The 2,649-nt window shown below is 44.2% G+C and overlaps 1 protein-coding gene across 1 annotated transcript; it reads right to left on the bottom strand.

Moving 5' to 3' along the window:
- Positions 1-2,007: 2,007 nt before the first annotated feature.
- LOC119087513 (profilin-1-like) lies at positions 2,008-2,351 on the bottom strand. Its single transcript, XM_037203419.1, has one exon. The coding sequence runs from the start codon at positions 2,325-2,327 to the stop codon at positions 2,037-2,039; it is 291 nt and encodes a 96-aa protein (XP_037059314.1). The 5' UTR covers positions 2,328-2,351; the 3' UTR covers positions 2,008-2,036.
- Between the last annotated feature and the right edge of the window lie 298 nt (positions 2,352-2,649).

Here is a 2,649-nt window from a genome sequence, read left to right as displayed (position 1 = left end):
AACTGTAGCTTGGTACTCGTTGGTCAACCTTTCCATGACTTAGTCTCCCCTGTACTCTGTCCAGCCTTTGGTAGTTATCATTCTTCTTGCAACACCACATATAAGTGAGACCATGTATTATTTGTCTTTAGTGCCTTGCTTATTTCATTTACCATAATGTTTTCCAAACATACCCATGCTGATGCAAATGACAGGATTTCTTTCTTTCTTTCTTTTTTTTTTTTTAAACTGAATAATCTTCTGTTGTGCACATGGGCTGTACTTTTAAAAACATGCTCATCCCTTAATGGACATTGAGGTTGTTTCTGTTTCTTGGCTATTGTAAGTAGCATGCTGGCTACTTTTTTGTCAACTTGACACAAGCTAGAGTCACTTTGGAAGAAGAACCCTCAATTGAGAAAATGCCCCTACCAGATTGGCCTGTGAGCAAGCCTGTGGAACATTTTCTTGATTGATAATTAATGTGGGAGGTCTCAGTTCACTGTGGCTGGTGTTATCCCTGGGCTGGTGGTCTGGGGTGCTATTAGAAAGCAGGCTGAGCAAACCTTGAAGAGCAGGCCAGCAAGCAGGGTTCTTCCGTGGTCTCTGCTTCAGTTCTCGATTCCAGGTTCCTGTCTTGAGTTTCTGGCCTGATTTCTCTTCATGATGGACTATGATTGGGACATCCTCCCCAAGTTACTTGTGCTCATGGTGTTTTTATAGCAGTAACAGAAAGACTAGGACAAGCAGTGTTGCAGTGAACACTGAGTGGCAGGTATTTCCTTCTAATCTGTCTTTTCCTCCCTCCCCCTCCCTCCTCTCTCCATCCCCTTCCTCCCCCTCCTTCCCCCTTCCCTGCTCCTCTCTTGTTTGTATACCAATATTTGAATTGCTGGGCACAGGACACACATAAGACAGTTCAATTTCCACTTTTAGGGAGAAGCTTGCTCTCATACTGTTTTCTGTAATGGTTCTATGAACTCACCTGTCACCCACCAGCACTTGTTATTTTCTGTCTTTTGGACACAGAGCCAGGACAAGGATGTGATGAGACCTCATGTAGTTTTGCTTTCCATTTCTAGAATGGTTAGCCTCCTACTGTGTTCTTTTTTGCTCAAGATGCATTGGCTTTTTAGACTTTTCTGTGTGCTTTTATACACATTTTTGTTATTTTTTTTCTAGTTCTGTGAAGAACAATATTGGAATGTTGATAGGGTTTGCATTCATGCTGTGGATGACAGGTTCTACCAGAATCTTAATAGTTATTCTCCTCTCTATATAGGGCATGGCTTCCCATTTGCCAATGAATTTCCTGGTTTTTTCACTGATGTCTTATAGCTTTCTCGGCACAGAGGTTAAACTTACCTCTTTGGTTAAACTTATTCCTAGGTACTTCAAGTATTATAGATCAGTATTTAGGATGGCTCTCTCTTTTTATCTCCCTACCCTTCTGTGTATGTGCTTGTGTGAATATACATGTATGTGTACACACATGTAGAGGCCACAGGTAGACTTTGGGTGTCTTCCTCTGTCTCTCTCCACCTTACATTTTGAGACAGGGTCTCTCTCTCTCTCTTTTTTGTTAGTAGAATCTTTTTTATTTAGAAAAAAAAAAAAAGAAAAAACCCAAAAATTTTTTCCAAACACACACAGGAGGGTATATGGGTAAGGAGAGGTATCTGTCTGTCCAGCCCCAGCCCCTGGCCCATGTGGTTTTGGCAGCAATAAGGGAAATGGGGTAATGGCCAAAAAAAAAATGGTGTGTGTGTGTGTGTGTGTGTGTGTGTGTTTGTGTGTATGTGTGTGTGTGTGTGTGTGTGTGCGTGCATGTGTGTGTATGTGTGTGTGTGCGTGCATGTGTGCGTGTGTGTGCGTGCGTGTGCGTGCGTGCATGTGTATGTGTGTGTGTGTGCGCGCGCGCGCGCGTATATGTGTGTGTGCGTGTGTGTGTGCGCGTGTGTGTGTGTGCATACATGTGTGTGTGCGTGTGTGTGTGTGTGCGTGTAAAGAAGGGGTGCAAACGCTGAAGGGAGCGGTGGAGGAGGGGACAGATGAGGTCAGTACTGGGAACGCCGCAGGTGAGAGGCCATTTCATAACATTTCTTGTTGATCAAACCACCGTGAACACCTTCTTTGCCCATGAGGACTAGCGTCTTGGCAGTCATGGTGATGGTGACATTGAAGGTTGGGGCCCCTCCGATGCTCTTGGTACGAAGATTAATTGTAAATTCCCCATCCTGCAGCAGTGAGTCCCGGATCACAGAACATTTCTGCCCCCCAAGTGTCAGCCCATTCACGCAAAAACTTGACCGGTCTTTGCCTACCAGGACACCAACCTCAGCTGGCATAATGCTAACGAAGATCTTCCCGGGGATGGCCGGGCCGAGACAGGGTCTCTTACTGAACCTGAGGATCACCATTTTGGCTAGACCGTCTGGCCAGCAAATGGCTGGGATACGCTTTGTCCTTTGCCTAGCACCAGGGTTAGAGGTGCTACCACTCCTGGCTTTTATGTCTCTGCCTCATTTTTTGAGACAGTTTTTCACAGAATCTGGAGCTCAACAATTGGGCACAAATATATTATTATTTTAAAAATTCAAAATACATAAAAATAAATACATAGAGTAAAGTAAGGCATTTTTTATTCCATCTCCAGAGATACCTATTGGG

Source organism: Peromyscus leucopus, chromosome 3 (genome assembly GCF_004664715.2).
Source record: "Peromyscus leucopus breed LL Stock chromosome 3, UCI_PerLeu_2.1, whole genome shotgun sequence".
In the NCBI taxonomy this organism is placed as follows: Eukaryota; Metazoa; Chordata; class Mammalia; order Rodentia; family Cricetidae; genus Peromyscus; species Peromyscus leucopus.
Note: the sequence above shows the minus strand (reverse complement) of the source record. Positions and strands in the feature narration are given on the sequence as shown.